Source organism: Fukomys damarensis, unplaced genomic scaffold (assembly GCF_012274545.1).
Source record: "Fukomys damarensis isolate Sample0158 unplaced genomic scaffold, DMR_v1.0_HiC HiC_scaffold_19, whole genome shotgun sequence".
NCBI classification, from domain to species: Eukaryota; Metazoa; Chordata; class Mammalia; order Rodentia; family Bathyergidae; genus Fukomys; species Fukomys damarensis.
In genome coordinates this window covers 24,122,072-24,141,004 of record NW_022900931.1, presented here as the reverse complement: position 1 = coordinate 24,141,004, position 18,933 = coordinate 24,122,072, and the positions used below count along the sequence as shown (strand labels likewise).

The 18,933-nt window shown below is 42.0% G+C and overlaps 1 protein-coding gene across 1 annotated transcript in view; it reads right to left on the bottom strand.

The window, feature by feature from the left end:
• Positions 1-13,858: 13,858 nt before the first annotated feature.
• LOC104867632 (olfactory receptor 2F1) overlaps positions 13,859-18,933 on the bottom strand; it is a 12,975-nt gene continuing 7,900 nt past the window's right edge. The window contains 1 exon segment of the mRNA XM_033765946.1: positions 13,859-13,901. Coding sequence (XP_033621837.1) covers positions 13,859-13,901 — 43 coding nt within the window.

Genomic DNA, 18,933 nt, shown 5'->3' with positions numbered 1-18,933 from the left:
ACCTCATAGCCTTATTACAGATCAGAAGGATTTTCTTTTCTATCTACACAAGTGGTTTTCTTATTTTTAAAATTTCTAGTTTCCATATATGAATTAGAATTCCTACTTCTTAGTAATTTTAATCATGTACAAGATACAATTATTCATAATACAGTTTTTTAATCAACACGGTTTATGTTATAGTTTATATCTAGATTCCTCCTGCCTATCCCCAAGCCTCATGTACTCATCGGTGGGGCTTTTCAGAGGTGTTTGGATCTAGGGTAGGTGATCCTGGGATCAAGGGTGAAGGTGGGGTAGCCTGGATAAAATATGAGACAGCGGGAGGGCTGCTGCTGTTACTTGTAGGCTCTTGCTCACTGCTTGTTGCCTTCTGCTTGCCTCCATTGCGATGCCCTCCACCATGCCACCCTGCCTTGGATCCAGCCAACTGTGAACTGAAACCTCAGTAAGATGTGAGCTTCAGTAAACCTTCCCTCCTTTTACTTTGAGCATCAGGTATTTTGTCTCAGCAACGAGAAAAGTACGACAGGTTGAGATTATAGCACACCTTCAGGTTTTCCATCCTGTCTGTAATAACAATACAAAAGCAGACAAATTTTTCTTAACAATTAAAGTTTTTTCATCTAATCTTATCGAGAATATGCTGGATACTTGAAAATATGTATTATTAAACATAACAGCAAAACTCAAGAATTTAAGATCTCAACATGTTAGTTATGACAGAATGTGCATTTTGAAGTAATAAAATACAGCAGCTTGTGCTTTCTTGTGCTGTATTATGTACATGGAAATGCCAGTTTTCTTTGGCAGAGGGACATTCCCAGTTCTGAAAGAAAGTCTTCATGTTAGAGTTGTATAAAAGGGAGACATTTATTAATCACTTGAAAAACATTCCTCTTTTAAGAATACCTGCTTGCCTGTTCTTGTATACCTTTATAAAAATATGGAGGAGAAATGTCTTACTTTGCGCCTCGTATAACAGAAGACATGATTTTATTTATCTGAGAACATTCGGGAAGACCATTTATATTGAAGGTGTTATCCAAATTTCAAGTTTGAGGAACAGTGGACCAAATCCCCCCCTTTTTATACAATGATCACCTGTCTATTTGATGTTGGTTTGTGGAAACAGAGTGAGGTCCTTCCCTTGGTCCGTTGCCTCCTTGCTTAGATCCAGTGACTTTCACCTCACATATCCACTGACTGCTATCATCTCATTTCTGCCAGAGAGTACAGCGTTCAGCTTCAGCACCCTGGCTGAATGGATTCAATCCTATGCTGCTCTGTATAGTTTACATTTTTAAATACTTAAGATTAATTCTTGCTCAGACTAAAAATATTCTAACTTAACAAAATGATAGGAAGCTACACCTGAAAGACATATTTCATCCTAACTCCTCCCAGCCCCTACTAAGACCACTATCATCGATTGTTTGGAGAACCTCTTGGAAACATTTGTGAATATATAAATATACATCATTCATTTTTCCTAAAAATGGTGACAAAAAACACACGCAGATCTGTGTGTCGCTATATTCTCAGGGTGCTTCCCTGTGAACTTACAGAGATACTGGTTTACAGATCTTTCTAGTGCTTTTTGTTCTTTGTTTCATTCTTTTGTTTTTTCTTTCTAAATATCTTCTTTCTTAATTGCTAATTTTTCTTTTTCTTTTTGTTCATTTGTTATTTTTGCAACTGTGCAATATTCCACTGTGTGACTATGCCATAATTTTATTTTTTATTGTTTTTTTCGAGACAGGGTCTTGCTCTGTAGGTCACACTGGCTTTGAACTTACTTTGTAGCCCAGGCTGGCCTCAAACTCAAAATTGTCCTCCTGCCTCAGCCTCCTGAGTTCTGGGATTAGAGGCATGCGCCATCAAGCCCCAAAGATGCCATAATTTTCTTATTCAAACTTCTTTGATTGACAATTAAGCTGGTTTTGAGTTTCCTATTATATATTGCAATGACCACCTTTGTAAATATATCATTGATCGTTTTCAACAGCAGCCAAGAGAGAAACAAAATAAGAGTAATCTTTATTTTTCATCTTACAAACAACAATTTAGAGCTGGCTACCTAAGAAATGTAAACAGGAAGGGAAGAGGGGAAGGAGTGGAACTCTCACCTGCCTCACTCATTGCCAGCAAGTAAATGGAAGTCTTTTACCAAGTTATGTCCTCCTTTTTCACTGTATTAAAAAAGAGATCGAGGCTGGGTGTGGTGGTGTGCACCTGTAGTCCCAGCACTCGGGAGGCTGAGACAGGAGGATCGCTGTGAGTTCGAAACCAGCCTGGGCTACATAGTTCCAGGTCAGTCTCAACGACATAGACCCTGTCTCAAAACAGCAACAAAAAGAGATTGAAAAGGTAATACCCTTGAGAAAGGTATGCCACTGGGACAGTGCAGTCTTAACTGTATCTTCACTATCCCAAAACAAATATCAGCATGTGATTTCTATTGCCACTTCTGCTCATAACTGGGTGGCTGTTGGGAGGCAATGAAAATGTAAGACGTGGGAATTAGAAGGGAGCAGGTCCTGGGGCACAGGCTCCTTTGAGACTTTTCTTTCTTTCTTATGCTGTCTCTGCTTCCCAGCTTCTGTGGAGTAAGCTGCTTTCCTCCACAACATTCTTCTACATGATGTTGTTTCATCACAGCCTCAGAAACAATGAAGCCAGCTGACCATGAACTGAAACCTTTGAAATCAGCCTTTACTTTTAAAGTTGATTTTTCTTGGATCTTTTGATGATAGCTAAATAACACAGTGTATGACATGTCTGCATATTGAAAGGTTAGGTGTTTATTCCAGTGCCCATCATCTGGTTTTATTTTTGCCTCTTATTCTAAAATTCAAGCAGGCTGCCTCTTCTCTCTGTAGCCACTTGTACAACTTTGCTGTCCGTGAGTGTTTGTATTGCTACCATTTCAGCACTAGAGGGCAATCCAAGCCAAGGTTTGTCCTCAACCTTTAGTTGGAGTGTTCAGTATAAATCGATGTATTACCTGACCCTTTTAGTCTTTCTGCAAGCCTTTTGCTGGTGGGGGAGTGGGCCCAGATTGCTATCTGCAGTCACTGCCTGTTGCCCTGAGCTGTGGAATCTTGAACTCTAAGACATGTTATGTTGGAGTGACTAACGACGGCCTCTCAGACTAATCACCAGTGGCTTCTTCAAACGATACAATACTGCATCACATCCTGAATGCACCCCCACCCCGCAAGATCAGTACAGCATTGAGGACCAAGGTGCAGCCTTTGTCAGCTGCCTACTGCTTAGGCAGACTCGCGATCCAAGACCACTACAATCAGCCCCAGGTCTCGTGGGCTGGAACAGAAGTCTGACAAGCAGCGATTGTGTGATTCTGCCTACCCCAGGTTTGATCCAGAGGCTACATCTTGGCCTGGGTTCAGGGGCTTTTAGATGTGTGTGCTGCTAGATTTGAGTAGATTTGAGCTTCACCATGAGTTCCAAGGCAACATACCATACCCAGTGAATAGAGTATTGCTACACACTGCCCTTTCAGGGTTTCAGTAGTGCTGGCATCCATGACTGAGGTGAAGCTGGGTTGCCTGAGTCTCAGAGTTGCAGAGACCTGCACAGTCCTGGGGTTGTGTGGTGGCTGGGTCCATTCTAAGGCTGGAGATAATGCAGGCCAAACTGGAGTCTGTCACACTGGTAAGAGGATCTCTGCCCAATGTCAGGCCTCCCTACAGGCTTTCTTTGTAGTACCTGGCTTGAGTATTGTGGCCTTGGGTCTCTTCTTAGTGCTTGTTCTCACCATGATGGGTCTGGCATTGAGCTCAGAGGCAAATCCTGTACTACGTTTCATACCCTACTCACCAGTGGGTAGACTTGCACTGCTGCCTCTCCATCCAAGGTGGGGATGAGTGACTCCAGTAGCTTCTTGGCCCTCCCTACTAAAGCAGCTGAAGCAGCTCAGGCTGTGGATACCAGCTTGGTGCAGTGATCACAGGGAGCACCTGGAGATCGAATTCACCATGGCAGACTGCCACTGAGTTTCACCTACATGCCTGGACTTAGCTCCTTCCCTCTCCCACAAGGAGGATGTATTTCTTCCAGCTTAGTTGCATGTAGTTCAAGAAGGAGTGATGTGGGAGTCTCTTTCTTTCCTTATTCAACATATCTCTTCTTATACCATGACCAGGCAGTGTGGTCTCTCACGTGTCTGTCTTAGCTCTTGGGAAGGTAGTTTGGGGATTAACTAACTTCTCAGCTTCAGTGTATCTGTGATCAGAGGATCACTGGGGGATCCTACTCAGCCACCACCTTATTCCACCTCTGATTTGTCAAGGCTTTGAGCACTCAGTTACTTATGATTCAGCAGCACCAGACTGCAAGCAATTGAGTCTATATGCTAAGGGATCAAATCCAACATCTCTGAAATGTTTCTAGTAAGTTCTGGTCTCCACTATTCCACTTAAACCGCTCACACTCAGGAGTTATTTAGATGCACTGCATGCTATATGGATTATTTAGTCTTTTTCTGAACTTGTTCATCAGTAATGGACATGACTCACAATTCTGTCCTATGGAGCATATTCACCTCCTTTGGTTCAAGGATGCTGCACATGTCTGTTTTATGTTCTAATTCTCTGTCTGCTCCACTCTTTAATTACTTCATTTATCTAATGTTTGACAAGCCACAGGTGTTTTTCTGGGAATGTAAGACTGAGTGTGAATATAAACTCAACACCATATGGAGGTAATGTCTCCAGTTATGTGAATGAAAAAAAATGCTCATTACAAAAGACTTCAGGAAGATGCCAGGTCCTTCTTTCTCTTCCTCCATGGAAGGGCTGGCTCATCTGTCTTCCTCATTCACTTTTTCATCCATACATGAATGTCAAGAGAAGCTATGTGTGAGGAAAGGGCAGCTGATGCCTTTATCTTTGACTCCCCATGACCACAAATATGAGACCTAAAGTTTTAGTATTGGACAATCACTCAAAGTCATTTTGCTTTTGTAGGCTAAGCTAATACAAAAGTTGCTACATGAAGTGGGTCGTGGTTGCCAACAATACCTAAAACTATGGGCACTTTTGCAATGAGGTAGTCGTTTTATATTGAATGCAAGAAAAATCCTATATTGCCAGAGTAATTATTGTCAATTTCTGACGTTCATGGGCTCAGTGGTTCTGCCGCCTGCCTTGCAAGTGCAAGGTCCCAAGTTTGATCCCCAGTATAAAAAAAAAATAATAATAATTTTAAAAATTCACAAATCCCCAGCAATCTCTACATTTTGATAACAAAAGACCGATATCAGGTCAATGGAGTGCCAGAGTGAGAGAAGAAATTCAACAGATCTGAAAAATATTTCAAGAAAACAAAAGACTGAAAATGTCAATTTTGGGAAAAGACAAAAGCCTACAGATTTAAAAGGTACCCAGTCATCAGCTGTGTACTCAGGCCTCCATCACTGAAAAATCAAAGACTGAGCAGCTTCTGTTCAGCAGAAGCTGATTTCTCAGGGCTCTGGGGAGAGGATCTGCTGAGCATTCTGTCCTGAGCTGTAGAAAGCAGTATTCTCACTGTAACTCACCGGCCAGAGAGCAGAGAAAGAGAAGCCGTGCCTCCCTGTGTTTGTTCCTAACAGGGGCACCATGGGATCCAACCCTAATTACTATTGAAAAGCGACACCTCCAAATATCTTCACATTGCAGGTTGATATCTCCACTTATGACTTTTGAGGCACCTTACATTCAGTCTGAAACACCAACCAAAATAAATACAGTGAAATCCACAAGGCAGATACCTGACAAAGACAAAGGAAATTCTTTAAAGAAGTTACATCAAAAGAGCTTTTTCTAAAGAACAAGAAAAAATGGAAACAAAGTCATTGTAAATAGGGGAGGGTGGCAGGGGTGAAGGGAGGCAGGGGTGTGGGGAAAAAATAAGAACCAAGACCTGTCATGTAAGGTACAAGATCCCAATGATGAATGTAACTGTACTGTATACCTAAAATGTACCAATAAACTCAAAGAGGAAAAAAAAAAAAGAACCATTGTTAACTTTGCTGACCAGACTTGCCCCCTTCCCCTGGCTATAATAGATAACTAAATGAATTTTAAAGGTAACCTCCCTGGAAAAAAAAATAGTGCTACATCTGGGTTGAAATTCAACTGTCTTGCCACCATGCTTTGAATATCAGCAATGTGAACTGTGCAAATGAAGTGTAATCACCTGAATGAGACCAAGGCTGTAAAACCCATAAAAGAAGGAGTTGTACCCGAGTACTGGGTCGATCCGGGCACTGCTTTATGTGGGATCAATCTTTGTCCACAAATAAATCCTTTTTTATTTTAAGTCCATTCTGTTGCCTCTCTGGGTGTCACTTACCAACTCCTTCTGTAACACTGACACAGGAATCTGAAGCACTAGAGCCATGCAGTCCGAAGGCTTCCTAATCAGAGAAAGAAATCTTCCCCTTGTGGTCAACCTCTCTGAAAAGAGATGAATCTGAAGGTGGACACAAACTCCACTCCACGTGACTGTGCTGGCTGGTTTGTCTTTGCCTCAGCATGAACTCATAATTCATGGCCTCAGGTTCATTAATGAAATGTTCCTATTGTTCCTTATTTGGTTTTTATTCCTCTGATCACAACATTTTGGTTACCAATGATGGCTTTTGTCAGAGGACAAAATTACACAAAATTTAGTTACCAATGTAACTGTGGGTTTTTTTTCCCACAGTTCATGGATCAGAGCAGCTTCTGCTCTGTAAAACAGAGGAGTCCTCCCCCTGGGTATTGGCAGAACAGTGGACTTTGTAAGCTAGAAACAAGAAATGAAAGTAATAATGATAATTTTAAAGGCTAATTTATTAATGTCTGGTTATTTCAGTTTATTTTGTAAGGGCTAAAGCATAGGTTTCAGACACAGGTTAAGTGGAATCTCCTGTTTTCTAAGAAAAGCAAGTCTATTTGGGAATTTATCTTTTTCCTTAGATTTTCAGTTTAGCTTGAGTGGCTCTGTGAGGTGGGCAAGGCAAGCACTGGCCTCCCTGAGAGACAAAAGGGACGAGTTCCAAACTAGCTAGCATTGCCAGTTAATTAATCAAAGAGAGACTTGTATGTTGGGTCTCAGTTCCAAAGCAACCCCCCAGAGCACAGCGACATCTTACACCTGGTGTGCACATTCCTTCTGATACCTGGCACTGGGACCAGTTTAAATTAGGGACTTGTCTTTTGTAAACTTCTTATGTGATTAAAGCCCCCAGGAAACACTGACCATCTAAAAAAGGACAGAATGCTATTTCACAATTCTGATTTTATAACTTCTAAGGACAATTTTGTAACTTCTGTATAAAATTGTTGATAAGCATTACTATTTTGCTAGTTCACTTGATACTAGAAATAACTTCTGTGACCATAAAAACATACCCAAATTCTCACTCCTCCAGATGCCTGGTAGCACTGCCCACTTCTCCCTTGAAGGTGTAACTCTCCATTTATTAACTTTATGATTAATTCTACCTCACTCGTGAAAGGCCTATGTGTTTTGATTGAATTTTTCATCACAGGCACAAAGAACCAAGAAACAAGGACGTGAGGGGCCAATTCCTCACTGTGCCTGGTTCCAGCTTCCCAGCGACAGCCCCATTTTGGTTTGGTCCAATTTGTTGGGGCATCGTGCAGAAGCTGGGTCCACTCCAATTGTCTCCCATAATTGTATTTATCCTCTTGAACATTTGTATAAAACCCTTGAGAGAATGCAGTCCACCAAGGAGATGGCAAGAAGGACTACTGGGAGGATGACATCAAGGACTGGTGTGTGCTCCTTCACCAAGGTCCACACAACCCAATCCAACTAAAGCAAACAAAAGAAAATTAACATTAGGAGGAGGAAAAACTACAAAGAGTCTCTGAAATCAGAGGGCAGCTAGTAGAGAGGTTTTTTACATTGGAGTTCTAAGTGTATTTTTCTTAGCTTTCAGGAATGCATCAAAATAAGGTAATGAATGGCCTGTGAAAGACAAGCCTTAAAATGTCAAGGTTAAAAGTCTGAGGGGAGCTCATTCTAATGTAATTGACAAGGAAATTTGGTTACCTATATGGCCTATATTTTAACATAGTCACCGAAATTATGACTAGTTGCCCTATGAAAACAGTTTTAGGAGATGTTATTTAATTTCTGGGACACTGATGTATTTTCTTTTTCTTATTTTTGTTTCTTTTTTTGTGCTACTGTAGAACCTAAGACCTTCACATGCACATATCTCTTTTTCATTATTTATTTTTTTGTTACAGAGTCTCTCTAAATTGTGCAGGACATGTTTAAACTTGTAATCCTCCTGCCTCAGCCTGTCAGAGGCTGGGATTAATGGTATGTACCATTGCACCGGGCTGGAATGTTATGGGAGGAATTAATTGGTGAGTGACACTCACAGGCTCAGAATAGAAGTAAAATAACAAAAAGTTTTATTTTGTCAACAAAGGTTGCTCACACCTAGTAACAGTGCCCTAATGGACCCCTGCATTGGGTTACAACTCTCTCTTTTGTAGGGTTTTACAGCCTTGATCTTATTCGGGTAGTTACATTTCATTCTCACAATCCACATTGCTGATGTACAAACTATAATCACAGGACAGTTGAATTTCCACCCAGATGTAGCATTCATTTGTTGTTAGGGGAGTTTACCTTTAAAATTGGTCTAGCTATTCTAGCCCAGGGGAAGGGCGTTCCTGATCAGGAAAACAAAGCTAACAATGGTTCTTTTCATCTTTACAATCAATGTGGTTTAAAAAACTTTTGAGCTAGGGGGTCTTGCTGTGCCTGGTTCTCTCAGGGTGAGACTAGTGTCTGTTGATCACACACTAAACAAAGCAAACTGCTGTTAGGGATGGCAGAAGTCATTTTACATTGTGACATTTTGTAGGGTTTTGCTAAAAAAGTTTTCTCTATCAGGAACACATCTGAATAACATATATCTGTATAACACAAAATTATTGCTTAATTTATACTCTTTCCCATGCAAATTTAACAAGTCAAAAATTCTACTAAGTTTAATATCTCTCTTTTAGAAGGAATGAGAATATATTCTTTTGGAATATTTCCAAGTTAGTATGAAGAAAATTTGGAATTTGATTTGGTGAACTTGTCAGAAATGGCACAAATTAAACAGGATCACACAATGTGAAACAATACCAAAGTGACAAAAAAATCTTTAAATGAATAAAGCAAGTGACAGGGGTGGGGGGAGTTAGCTGCTTTGAAAATAGAGAAAACTGAATTTTGTTAAATGATCCAGGGGTACCAGAACACAACATGAAGCACAAGCAATTATGTCCATAAAACACAAAGTATTTGTTCCTTAGGCAAATTACTTAAGAGGCAGAGAAAAATTTCTACATTTTTCAAATCAACAGTTTGAGTTTCAAATCAACTTTCTCATTTTGACACACAGAAAATCAGCTTCTAACTTTACACCAACACATTTTAGATCTGGTGTGAAAGGAAATAAGGAACACAGTGCATACAGCTAGATCGCTGTTGGGTTAAAACTGTGTCCGGAATAAAAGGAAAAAGCAGAACTTGAGCAGAGGTTATCACTATTGAGAATAATAAGTGTTATCTGTCCAGACACCGCTAATGTATTCAAGGTTTCTACAATAAAAAAATGCTCTTTCTAGCAAATATTAATTTACATTAAAGACTTTAAGGTTGGTATATTTACAGTTTAACCAGTGCTGTCACGATGCTGCAGCAGAGGTGCTTACGAGCTCCGCTCCTGGGATAGGAAGCTCGGCTCACAGCAGGGCAGGACCCTGAAAGTCCCAGTCCTTCAAGGAGGCTTTTTTGTTCTTTCTCCCTGAGCCAGCCGAATGGACTGGATGAGCAGTTGCTCCTGCCAGCAACGGGTGCTTCCCAAAGGTGCAGAAATTCCTTCTGAGGGAGCCCGATGAGCAAACGCAGACGTCACCACATGGCATCCGGTGCCGTGGGAAAATGGGCCGTGTCTGAGTCCCTGTCACTCACACGCTCAGCTTGTTCTCTGCCTGTTACAAGGACCACCGCATCTCTAGGTGTCCTCAGATGTTTTGGTCTGGGAAATAAATCCAGTCCTCCCCGAGGAGTCAAAGACTCCGGAAGGAAACCCGTCCAATATTTCTTCGTGTCTTCATATTTCATCTTCTAGAAAGATGGACCTTAGGTATTTGCCCTGTTCCTCCCACTGTCTGACTCAGAACCCTCGTTATATGGAGAGCAAGCATGACAAGACCCTGAGGATGGGAGAGAAGGAAGCAAATGGGGAAGGGATTACAGAAATGATCAGGTGCTTCTTCTGTGTTTTTTTTGTTTTGTTTTGTTTTTGGTTCCGGGGATCAAACTCAGGTCCTGGTGAGGCAGGCAGCGGCAGAACTACTGATCTAAATCTCTGGCCCTTTCTGTGTGTTCTTTTTGGCTCTATAATTCAGAGTTGTAGCTAAAGAAACTAGCAACATAGAAATGTTAACAGACTGGAATGAAAAACCATCCCAACAAAAGCTTATTGTTTCTTTTCAAAGGAGAAGGGAACATCCAGGCAAGACAGAAAATGCTGACACACTTACCACTCTGGCACAGCTCAGTGCCAAGGAAAAACTGTGGCCCACGAGGGGAGCTCAGAACTTACATTTGCCAGAACGCACCAGGTGGCACTGACCTTCCCCAGAGACCTCAGAGAAGGTTCTCCCCTCCGCACCCAGGGTCACCAACCCCTCATTCTCTGTCCCTGAGGTGCCAGTGACCCAGATGGGGAGCCTGGATCTCATCAGGCAGTGACAAGGACCCTTCTTTACCACAGGGAAAGCAGTCGAGGTGCTTGTGGGCTCCACGACAGCGTGAGATGCCTGGACGCCTGGTCCGGATGTGAAAGCCCACATTCACCTGGCGGTGTGGGAGTCCGGCCATGGCCCTCTAGGCATTTGACATTTAAAAGGAAACTTCTTCACCTCTAAACTCAAGGCATTGATACAATCTGTGTAACATTTTAGGACTCTGCTTGTTAAACTTGAGTTTTGATCCTGCAATGGGAGAAACTCAAAGAGACAGCCACAGATCTGATGTTCTTTGTAGAGTCAGAAAATCTGGTCTTTGCATAAAAGATACAAATAGTTGCTTGGTGCTTCCTGTTGATGTGAACCTATAAAAGGAACTGTTTCTGTGAAATAAATCAGACTTCTCTTGGTCTCCACTCAGGCTTGAGTGTTCTTTCCTTTCTCAATCCTCACTCCCCAACTCAGGCATATTAGTGTTGTGATGGCTGGACTGCCACACGGCGGTAGTGAGGACCTGTCCTTGCGTGGACATGCACTGATGGACATGGAGATTGCCTGGTAGGGCGCCCTTCTACCCTCTCTTGGCAATAATTCCATGTCCTCAGCCCCCTTTTCCCTGTTGGCATGGTCTGAGAGAAAGTTGGCTAAGAAGGTTGAAGTAAGACCCAGAGTCTCTGTCTAAGTTCTCCTGGGTCAGTCAAAAATCCCTTATTCCAAAATCAAGAAGTCCCTGAGATAATCAGTAGAGGCCAGAACAAAGTATTAGAGATGTCAGAACTATCTGACAAAGAATTTTGGAGGCACCACCATGAAGTTGCTTTGCTGAGTAATTACAAATAGGTCTGAAACAACTGAAACGAATGAAAATTGTAGAACCGAAGGGTATAACTTCAATTAAAAAAAACTCAACAGATGGGCTCTGTCGCAAAGGAAAAATATTAGTAGGGTGGGCTGAGCATGGCAGCACACACTTGTAACCCCAGAATTTGGGAGGCTGTGGCAGGAGGATCACCATGAGTTTGAGGCCAGTGTGGGCTACACAGTGGGTTCAAGGTCAGTCTGAACTATGCAGTGAGACTCTATCTCCGAAAACCAAACAACAACAACCACAACAACAAGTCAACCAGAAGTTACTTGCTATGAACAATAGAAAATGTGTTTAACATTTCTCAGGAACGCATAGGATTGTAAAAGACCTAGTATCAAGATATCAAGGTTTCTGACTGCCAGACAAATCTGAAAACTTTCAAAATTTGATAAAAGATATAAACCTACATTCTAAGATGTATGCCAACTCAGTGCCTTAGTTTTGACTACTAGGTGATTTATAAATAGCAATATTTCTAAAGTTCTGGATACTGGAAGCTCAAGGCCAGGATGCCAGCATAGTCCAGTTCTGCTGAGCCACTTTTTGAGCTGCAGATGCTGGTGTCTGGTATCCTCATGTAGGAAAAATCCAGAGGTGAGATCTTACGTCTCTGCACAGGGGCACCAATGATAACATGAAATTTCTATCCTCAGGATTTAGTCTAACTGTTCATCATCTCCAAAGGCCCACACCTTCAAATACCACCATACCAAGGATTAGGATTTCAGCCTGTGAACTTTGGAGGGGCACAGCAGTTTACAACGTGTGGAAAGATAAACACAAAGAAATCCATGTCAAAGTACACTGCTGACAAATATCTGACGACAAGAACAGCTAGGGAAAAATAGCTTATTTGTGGGAGGGGAAATGAAAGCTGAGAACAGCATCAAAGTACTTGAACACTACAGGAAGGGACACGTTCATTAAGGGTTTCGATGTAAGTGTGAATTCTGATTTCCATACCTGATGGATTTAGCTTTCCGAAATGAAAGGGAAATAAAGAATTGGATAAAGGGAAACTAGGAGAGCATCTTCACAGATCTTTATAAATATTTTAAAACACCAAGGAAGAACCACGGGAAGGGGAGAATGTGGGCAAGTACAAAACACCTTCTAATTCCTCTTTATTTTCTGAAATACGTTGGACAGTTAGGGCAAAATGTTTCATGTTCTCGCATGTGGTTCCACCTATACAATGAGAAATAGTCAACCAGTTATGTTGTAAACAGAGGAGAGTGAAGGGACAGTGAAGAGGATGAAACGACTACGCGGCTTGCAAAAAGGTAAAGGCTGACGATGTATATAAGTAATGTCAAACCTACAGCACATCCTAGAAACTCTGCACAAAGAAAGATACACAAAAATGTTATAGATAAACCAGAGTAGAGCTGTAAGATGATTTTTAAAGCAGTATAGAGGAATGCAAATGTAGAAAACTGAGAAAAAATAAGCAAAAAATATAATATAAAATGGAGGATTTGTGCTCCACATATCAGTAATTGCATTATTATATAATCCCCAAAACAAACCAAATGGTTCAAAATCAGGGAGTTCAACCTTTAGAGAAGCAGGATATGTGGCACTATTGTCAAAAATTAGGATATTTATCTCTAAGATATTTATACCTAATCTGTACATTAAATACTATTTTACATAAATATATAACACTTAACTTGTACATTAAATATTTTTGCTTTATAAAATTAACTTGTGGTACAGCCTTGTTTTGTACAATTGACAGCGCTGTATAAAATGGGTACCTGTTGCCAGCATCCTGGGGAAGGCTCTCAGCGCAGCGTTCTCCAGCAGGAGCCTTGGTGGGAAGTGGCCTCAGGAGGACCTAGCTGGGTGGGCTCCGCTGACTCCTGCTCTTCCCGATGCCCACGCCCTCCCTCGGGGATTCATCTGTACCCGTGGCTTCCACTGCCATGGACACCAGGGTCAGCCGCGCGCGTGGCCAACTATGCCACAACTCCCTTCAACCAGCGTGGTTCTTCTCTAGGAAGCCGCTTGGACCTGATGCGTTCATTGAAATACAACTTTGTCCGTCCTGCAGAGATACTGACGAATGCCCGTGGAGTCCATTTCCTGGCTAAATACCACAAATCATCAAAATGGTCCATTATCCATTGCCATGCTAAAATCTATTTGAAATAAAAAATAAAATGGTGTGGGGGGGTTAACAGAAAGGAGCACAACAGAAATAGTCTTAATCGTCTCCGAAGACATTGAGGACGCCTCGGAACTGCTTTCTGTTTAGAAGAAAAGCGCTGAGAGGAGGGTCTTGGCCAAGCCAGAATAAAACACCCTCCCCTCTGATGTGCTGTTGCACCAGCTTGTCTAAGCCCGAGAGGTGCGTGGCATGTCACTGGGTAATGTGGAGTGTTTCTCCCTGAGGCTACCCACTGTGCAAAAAATTATGTAAATGAGCATACACCTTGGTGGATCGTTTGCTGAAATACACTGAAAGAAAAACTTTCAAATTGACTCGATATAACTGACTCACTTTGCAAGAAGAAGCTGGGTGCCTAAGCACCACATCTTCCGTGAGAATCCCTTACTCCCCACTTGGGTCCACACGCCGCCCCACAGTTTGTCCTCTCCAATTTAAAAGGAGGGGCAACTTCCAAGGACGTTTCTGCCTTTGGAATTTCTCACCTGCACTCTGGCATGTGTATATTCCAAAGTACAAATATTTGTAATACCAACAAATTTTATATAAATTCATACGTACTATTTGCAAAAATCTAGTTTGATTATGAAAAGAGCCCGGGTAACTGTCTTCACCTCCAGTGAATCAAACTGGGTCGGGAGGAGAAAAGATGTAGGTCTTGCTGGAAATTTCATAGTGGCTTCCATGAGATGTGTACCCCCTAGTTGCAGATCCAGAGACAGTATTGAATTCCACAGCAGAGGAGAGTTAAGGCAGCCAATCAAGTGAGCTTAAAACAGACAGACTATCCTGGATTATGCAGGTAGCCCGAGGTCATGACAAGGTCCTTAAATGTGGAAGGGGAGGCAGTGGACTGCATGCCAGGGTGAGGAGCTGGGAGGTGAGAACTGACTGGCCATCGCTGGCACTGAAGATGGAAGAGGACCAAGGAATGTGAGCCAGAAAGAGGGATCCTTCCCTGGGCACGAGAAAGCTTGGTAGACCATAAAGCACTGTCTAAGTATTAGTAATAGGGTCCACTGTTGCACTCAAAATGTGTCCGACCACATCAATCTAGAGGCTTCAGTCTTGGTTGTAACCACTTCCGGCTTTTCAACAGCAGCTCACCGTCATTGCTAACTCCTGGGTGTCAGCTGGCACTCTCCCCTTTCCTCCCACTCCATAAAATGTGAATCAGGTTAACTCATAAATTATAACAAAGCTAGGTGCCGCAGTACCTCCATTCACGAACACTTTTGTGTGCAAACAGAAGCGTTTGGTTAAATTTTGTTTTTGTTTGCAAACTCTGCGTTGAGTGACGAACACACCCCAGCCACCTTTCCCACACAGACACAAATGTGGTCATCTTTTCAAAATTGTAGAACAATTTAAGTTCGTGAACCAAGGCACCACTGTACATTTTTGTGCACCCGTAGTCCCAGTTTCTCAGGCAGACTGAGGCTGGGGGATTACTTGAGCCAGCCCAGGCAGCATAGCAAGACACTGTCTTAAAAAAATTAAAAAAAAAAAGAGTGAATGGAAGGACAGAAAAACCTAGACCCCAAAGTACAGTTCCAGTTGTGGATAATCAAGTTACCTCACGCCCTGCTTATGATCCTTTCATATCTCTTTTGCCTGGAGGACAAAGCCCACACTTCTTGATCTGGCTCCTACTTCTCTAGGATCTCATTAGTCCTTTCTCTTGGTGCAGTTTAGTTCCAACCACAATGAACCGCTCAGCATGCTGGGGCGTGGTCCCCTGCCCTGACTCTCCCAGTGTTCACCTCCTTAGATTTCAAATATTGAGCTAAGATGCTGCTTCCTACATGGGTGCTGCTTTGGTTTCCTCGGGCAAAGTCGGACATCTGTAAGCCTACTGCACCTTGGGCTCTGTTCTAGGACACGGGAGAGTATGCAATATTGTACATTGGACCAGAGCATTGGGTTTCTGATTATTCTTTAGCATTTGAGGCCAGATTTATTTGCCATTTTCTTCTTTGGGTGAGTCCCAGAGAGGCATCAGTGTGAACTCTGAAAAGCATAGATTCTGGGGCCAGCTGGCCTCGTGGTGGGACCTTAGATAATTTACCTTAGTACCCACATAAGTAAAATGAGGACAATGGTATTCATGCCCACTTCACAGTATGTTCACGAGTACGTGTGTGTAAAAAAACTGAGAACAGTGCCTAATGCCTATTCATAGGTTTTGTTATTAGTCTCCCAGTTTCCTCTTTTGTGAAATGAGAGTAGTACTCCCTGGAGAGAACTCATGTAAGCAGAAGTGATTGGCACAGAGAACGGTCTGAAGTCCCTTTCCTGTCCTTTCACTTCTTTTTGTTGTGGTTTGTCATACCGGAAGTTAAACCAGTTGTTGTTCACAGTACTGGGGGCAAGGGCCTTCACACTGATCTATACTCCCAGCCCATTTATTGTTTTTTTTTGTTTTTAATTTTGAGAGAGGGTGTTACTAAGTCCCTAGCTTGCTCAGGCTGGGCTCAAGCTTGAGGCCCTTCTGCCTCAGTTTCCCTGAGGCACCAAGCCTAGGTCACTTTTACCTTTTGACCTGTGTATTATAACTCTTCATTTACATGTCTTCCTACCTCTGAAAACCCTTAGCTCCTTCAGGGAAGAGACAGGTTTGTCCATCTCTGTGGCCTCGGCATTGACACATAATATGTGCTCGAGAAATGCTTGGTGAAAGAGTTGATATATACATACTTTTTTTTTTGGTTTTTTGAGACAGTGTCTCACATGTAGTTGAGACTAACCTGGAACTCACTGTGTAGCCCAGGCTGGTCTTGAACTCACAGTGATCCTCCTGCCTCAGCCTCCTGAGTGCTGGGATTACAGGTGTGTGCCACCACGCCCAGCTTTTTACATACATTTTTTTTCCTAGGAGCTAGATATGGTGCATATGCCTGGAATCCTAGTACTCTGGGAAACTGAGGCAGGAAGGAAGACTGCAAGTTTGAGTCCAGCTGGGGTAATTCAGCCATTAAGTGAGATTCTGCCTCAAAAATAAAAAATTGAAACTGGGCTGGGGATGTAGCTCAGCGCAAAGGCTCTGGGTTCAACCCTGGTACTACTACCAAAACAAAACACACACACACACACACAAAATAAAAAAAGGAAAGAAAAGAAAACAAATCTCCAGGTGTGGGGTGCAGCTCTTGCCTAGCATATGTTCCATCCCCAGAATTTAAAAAACAAAAGCAAAATCTCAAATGGATTGAAAAGGTCACAAAGTAGTAACAGTGATCCTGAAAAGCCCGATTCTTTGTAAGTCTGTGTGGAATTTGTTATTTATTAAATTTTTTTTCAAATTATGCTTTGAGTTTGTTTCCAGGGTCTGGTTTTCCCTTCCAGATCTTCTCTGTATTCATCTTGCTCAGGGTTTCTCCATCTCGGCCCTGAGAATTCCTGGTTGTGGGGATCAGTGTGTTCAGGATGTCGTCAGACGTTTAGCCGCATCCATGCCTTCTACCCACAAGTTGCCAGTATTGCCTCCCACTTTGATTTTGACAATTAAAAATGTCTCTTGACATCGCCAGATAGCAGGACTCTGTGTGTGTGTGTGTAAAAAACTCCCACTGCACAGGCGTGGTGGCACATACCTGTAATCTTTGCATTCTGGAAGGCTGAGGCAGGAAGATTACAAATTTGAGCCTAGTCTGGGTAATTTAGCAACTCAGGGAGACCTTGTTTCAAAGTAAAAAGTGAAAAAGGACTAGGGATGTAGCTGGGTGCAAAGCCCCTGGGTCCAGTCCTTGGTACACAACAATAACGACAACAAAAACAACAACCTCTCACCCCTTCCCAAACCATTAAGGGTCACCTGTCCAGGGAGAACTACTAAAACATTCTTAAATTTGGATAGCATTTGTTTTTCTTGTTATCACCGAGGGTTCACAGGCTTCTGAATGGAATAGATTTTGAGAATGGAAAGGGAGAGGAATTTTTCCTTCTCTGACTGCACTATTCCTCTTCATCTTCCTTCTCAGAATTGGTTAGGATGAGGAAGGGCTGGGGGTTACTGGATGGGGCAGCGGTGTGTAGGGCTGTGTTTTATGCTTCTAAATAGCAATAGCATATCCTTTCATTTTGCTTTGTGGAAAAACTGAAAAAATTCAGTGTTTTACAATTCAGACTAAGACTAAAAACCGCACGCTGTGTGATTTTTCTGGGGGTGAAAAGCAGAGCAGGGACTTTGTCAAGGCTTAACTACAGGAAACTTCAACATCAGATAAACTTTGTACAGCATCAAGAAGATAGAGCTTTTGCAAAAGGGAAAAGGACTGAGAAGAGCAAGTAGGAAAAGGAAGGGAAGGGATGGAAAAAAAAAATTAAGATGTCTTATGTACATGTACCAACTCCCTGTGAGGAATGTGATCTTTTATTGCAAACACATGTGAATAAAAAAATGAAAATTGGAAGAAAGAAAAACTTTACATCATGAAAGAAAAATGCATATGTTGGGAAAGAACACATTGTTACAATGAAACTTTGAATCTGAGGCACAGTTCACAGTGTTGTTTTACTAATAGTGCAACTCTAAAACTATTTAAGCTGGGAAATTTGTTATGGGGTGACTCATGCGAGTGGGGAAATCCAGTTCATTGGTGCCAAAGATGAAAAAAGAGATTAGATATTTAGATGTTGAGGTTCCAGACAGTCTTGTGAATGAATTGCAGCAATGTTAGATGGAGAGAAAAGAAATGGGGCAGTTATTCACCAAGTTAAAGAATGTTAAAGGGTTCCCCGGATTTTATTTATTTATTTATGTATTGTTTCGGTACTGGGGATTGAACCGGGTAGAACCACAGACCTAAATCCCTGGCCCTCCTGGATTTAAATAATCAAACTTGATACCTATAACATGTTTATTTGTCAAATAACATAAGTGCTTTTATTTCAAAACACAAAGAGTTTTTTTTTTTTTTTTTAGTTAAGTACAGTACAAGGAGGTTTTTGTCCTCAATCACTTGAGGGTGAGGATTGGATGCTCCCTAATGGCCCAAATATTTTTAGTATTATTTTCTACAAAGAAGGGCTCTCTCCTACGCAATTGTCACAGAAGCAGCAAAATATGAAGGTGACCCCGATGCATGATGACCTTCTAATTCTCAGGCTCC